Source organism: Carya illinoinensis, chromosome 9 (assembly GCF_018687715.1).
Source record: "Carya illinoinensis cultivar Pawnee chromosome 9, C.illinoinensisPawnee_v1, whole genome shotgun sequence".
Classification (NCBI taxonomy): domain Eukaryota; kingdom Viridiplantae; phylum Streptophyta; class Magnoliopsida; order Fagales; family Juglandaceae; genus Carya; species Carya illinoinensis.
In genome coordinates this window covers 26,271,224-26,274,781 of record NC_056760.1, presented here as the reverse complement: position 1 = coordinate 26,274,781, position 3,558 = coordinate 26,271,224, and the positions used below count along the sequence as shown (strand labels likewise).

Here is a 3,558-nt window from a genome sequence, read left to right as displayed (position 1 = left end):
ACATTACATGAAAGCTCTTCTTCATGAATAATTATTTTACTTTACATTGTGTTTGTCGTTAGCTTTCCAACTATTTCTTTCATGGGTAGTTCTTCTTCTTCTACCAGACCAACCCAAAACAAGCAAAGGACACCAAGATTGATCCAATAACTCCACCAGCTGGAAGGTGAGAAGGCAATACATAAGAATTTCTCAAAGTGCGCCCATCATGAATTTGGAATTTTGAATGCTGTAATATAAAAAATTGCAATGCAACCATTAATATCTACCACATGAAAAGTGTAGTTGAGGTTAAAATATTTTAGGACGAAGAAGAATTTATACTTCTCAATATTTTAATATTCCACAAATTATGTTACAACCAAGCATAATGAACCGTTTGCCATTATATCATGTATACTATTGACTTCAAACAACTTTTTGAGATATAATTAGTCTCACCATTGTATACGTCCGCCAGTCCTTTGAAGAATCCTGTTTTGACAGCCAAAACAAACCAATATATATAAGCATATTTATGGTTCAAACTCCTGTAACTAATAAGCAAAAGTCGACAATCTCCTTAGAATAGCATGCATATAGGATAATCATGAAGAGAAACCATGAAGGATAATCATGAACAGCAACCATGATCTCCCATGGTAAAAGATTCATACAATTGTGTTCTGCATAGCTGTTCAGAGACGAAATGCTTGTTTAATGTAGAAAGAAGTCCTGGACTAGAAATTAAGCATGCATGTACTATGAGCGCTTCAGTTTCTGGAATCAAATAAGCCAAGATGCAGATGAAGTACAAGTGAAACGAGAAAAGGTTGATTCATACTTGAAATGCAATTGGCATGTATTTGGCTTACCTGTTATCCAGTCAGGAAAAATTGATAAAAACCTCACTAAGCATCAGGTCAAGTATCATATGCTATGATACAACATGCACATGGGTTCCTAGCCCATTTCAGAGTTTTGGAAAATACATTTCTATTTAGTTTACATGTATACTTTCCACTAATAGCATATCGTAAACTTTCTTTTCTCCATGTGCAGTACTTGGAAAATTAAAAATGTAAATACTAGAAATGATATGAAAACAATCCAATGTAAACGATCTATTATCAATTCAATCAATGTTTATGTGACATCCAAGCTACTCATTACAATATTGTCATTTTTATTAAGTCCATTATTCTACCGTTCTTCACCATATTCTGTAAGGTGGCCTTCAATATAAACTATTCTTCGACAATAATTTCTTCAAAACACATTGTGAAGGCACTATTAGCCTTTGTAATCTAATGTATCTTAACCAATTTCTTTTAATAAACCACTGATCAAGGGGTGAGTAATCACTCACCCAATAATGTAAATATCTGCTGGCTCTTCTGTACAAGGCCAGTCATCAATCTCAAGATCTTCATTTGGAAGTTTTCCAGCAACATTCCAAGTCCCAATTGTCACCCTACAGTAAATTAACTTTCGTTACAAAATTCCAATAAGAACCAAAATATTAATAGCTTTAGATGGTGTACACAGGTCAACCACAAACCTCACATCCTTTGTATTAATGTACTGTGCACGCAAAGTTTTAGATTTTCCTCTCCTGTGCCTTAACCGATAATCTGTGGAAGATGTACCTGGATGAGTGGAAAGCAAAACCACAGAGGAAATCTATCAGATGACAAGCTTTAAAAAAAAAAAGGAAATCATGCTAAAATTTACTGAGCTAATTGAGTAAAATGTTACTTTGCCTCCACTCAGATCTCAGAAAGTATAAAGGAATTAGAAGACAATTACTTTAAATTCTTTAAATATAGTTTCTGTTTTGAACAAAGTTGATCTTTCTCCTACCTTTTCTCGCATATTTTTCCACAAACCACAAAATGTTTTGGATCCAAGGTCACATCAATGATATAGAAAAGCAAAACAGATTTTGACCATAATTGCTTCCAAATTAGAACAAATAATTTCTATGTTCAACTAAGAAACAAAACCAGGAACATTAAACAGATGAGAGATCCACAATATAATATAATCAAAATCTAAAGGAGCTGCACCACAAATGTTCTTAGAAGAAATAAGCACATATAAATGGCTAGAAGTTCCAGTAATATTAAATATGACAAGAAGTATGCATAAGTGTAAGCAGGAAATAGAACTTGAGAAAGCAGTCTCATCCTAATAGGATCTCACCCATAGAAATCAAAGTACTGGCTGAAGTTTGACCGGGCCGAGTGAAAGGGTTCCCCTGTGTCCTCTGAGCATGATCCTCAGGCACGTGCATTCTTTCATCTTTAAGAGAGCAAGCTGTACAAAATTTGAAGAAACAAGATCAAGCAAAGAAACAAAATGGATCAACATGTCATGATAAACATGCTAAAACATACCATCATCTTCACTTTCAGTTTCAGTGTCAACCTCATCTTCACTGAACTCATGCACCTTCGGCTTGATATTTAGCCACTTCTTCATCACAATGGAAGGCCAAAAGGCCTGCAATCAAATGTAATTGGCAAAACACATCTTCAAGAATCATATATATAATTTTGATACATAAAAATGGGTTAAAGAAAGACTTGTTTACATTAAAACATACCTTAGAGCGTTTCCCTCGATTGGTTCTCATAGTCTCAAGATAAAAAAATTTCCACTTCAGGCCAGAATCACCAATATTTTGGACTTTCAACTGACAGGTCCTTGAATGTAGGAACAGTAGCAAGATTGTAATCGCCAGTTAAATAAGAGGTATGTCAGGCATAACCTGATGACACAGTCTAAGGGTAGGCTTATTTTGATGCCAAATAGAAGGAAGATTCATATCACGACCAAATAGAAATGACAGAAAAGGTATGGACATATCAAATAGACATCTTCAACCTCAACTTGCGAAAAAAAGAATACATAATGGTCCTTCCACCATGTTGCAATTTTCTAATACATAAACATAGATGCGTGATATTGTTGAAAATTCAATAACGACCCAGAATTGCTGAAAAGCCAAAATTTCATTTTCATGACAAAAAATCTGTTGTACTGAAACTCTTGGCACTGCGGCTATTTCTTTAATCAAGGTGGCTGGCATGATAGCCATTGACAGAAGAGTGAAAAGCAAAACATAATCTAATAAATAGGGACTCAAATATCCTTAACACTACAGCTAATTGCATCTAAGCATTGACTCATGGTGATCAAGCTCCTAGTCCACCACAGCTATCACCCGCCACAAATCTAGAATTCAGAAACTTTAGAGCCCACAATGTACCTCCAAAACAGAAACACTGACTAAGACTAGCAACTAAAAATAGAAATAGTACTTCATATATTAAATTGTAATAACAAAAAGTTTAGAATTGCAGTGACCCCACCGGACGGTGTTGACACTTAAAAATTAAGAGATCAAGTGAAATGGGATAATCAAGAAGTAGATTTAAGAAGAACAACATCAAGGACAACTGTAGATTATTAAATTTCCCAGTAGCTCATCCCCAGGATATGAATGAAACCTCGTGATGGTGAATTTCCCAAAGTTGAATGCTACAATGGTAGGCATGTATCATGTTCCTATTA

At 34.7% G+C, this 3,558-nt stretch overlaps 1 protein-coding gene across 2 annotated transcripts; it reads right to left on the bottom strand.

Annotated features, from left to right (window-relative positions):
* LOC122277428 (type I inositol polyphosphate 5-phosphatase 2-like) lies at nt 1–3,148 on the bottom strand. Of its 2 annotated transcripts, none has more exons than XM_043087398.1 (7): nt 2,588–3,148; nt 2,379–2,484; nt 2,185–2,298; nt 1,541–1,628; nt 1,349–1,453; nt 442–474; nt 1–159 (listed from the first exon to the last, which is right to left on the bottom strand). In XM_043087398.1, exons 1-7 carry the CDS (start codon nt 2,615–2,617, stop codon nt 42–44), a joined length of 594 nt encoding a protein of 197 aa, XP_042943332.1. In that variant the 5' UTR covers nt 2,618–3,148; the 3' UTR covers nt 1–41. The 2 variants fall into 2 exon arrangements, with proteins under 2 accessions (XP_042943332.1, XP_042943333.1); XM_043087399.1 differs by having other exon boundaries at nt 113–229; nt 2,588–3,147.
* Nucleotides 3,149–3,558: the final 410 nt, after the last annotated feature.

Bases quoted from the DNA above. Each gene is read 5' to 3' on its own strand.
- LOC122277428 (XM_043087398.1), bottom strand. From the start codon at position 2,617: ATGAGAACCAATCGAGGGAAACGCTCTAAG. The intron at 2,299-2,378 runs GTATGTTTTAGC...AATTTTGTACAG, and splicing joins AACTGAAAGTGAAGATGATG to CTTGCTCTCTTAAAGATGAA. The intron at 1,454-1,540 runs GTTTGTGGTTGA...AATTTACTGTAG, and splicing joins ATTAATACAAAGGATGTGAG to GGTGACAATTGGGACTTGGA.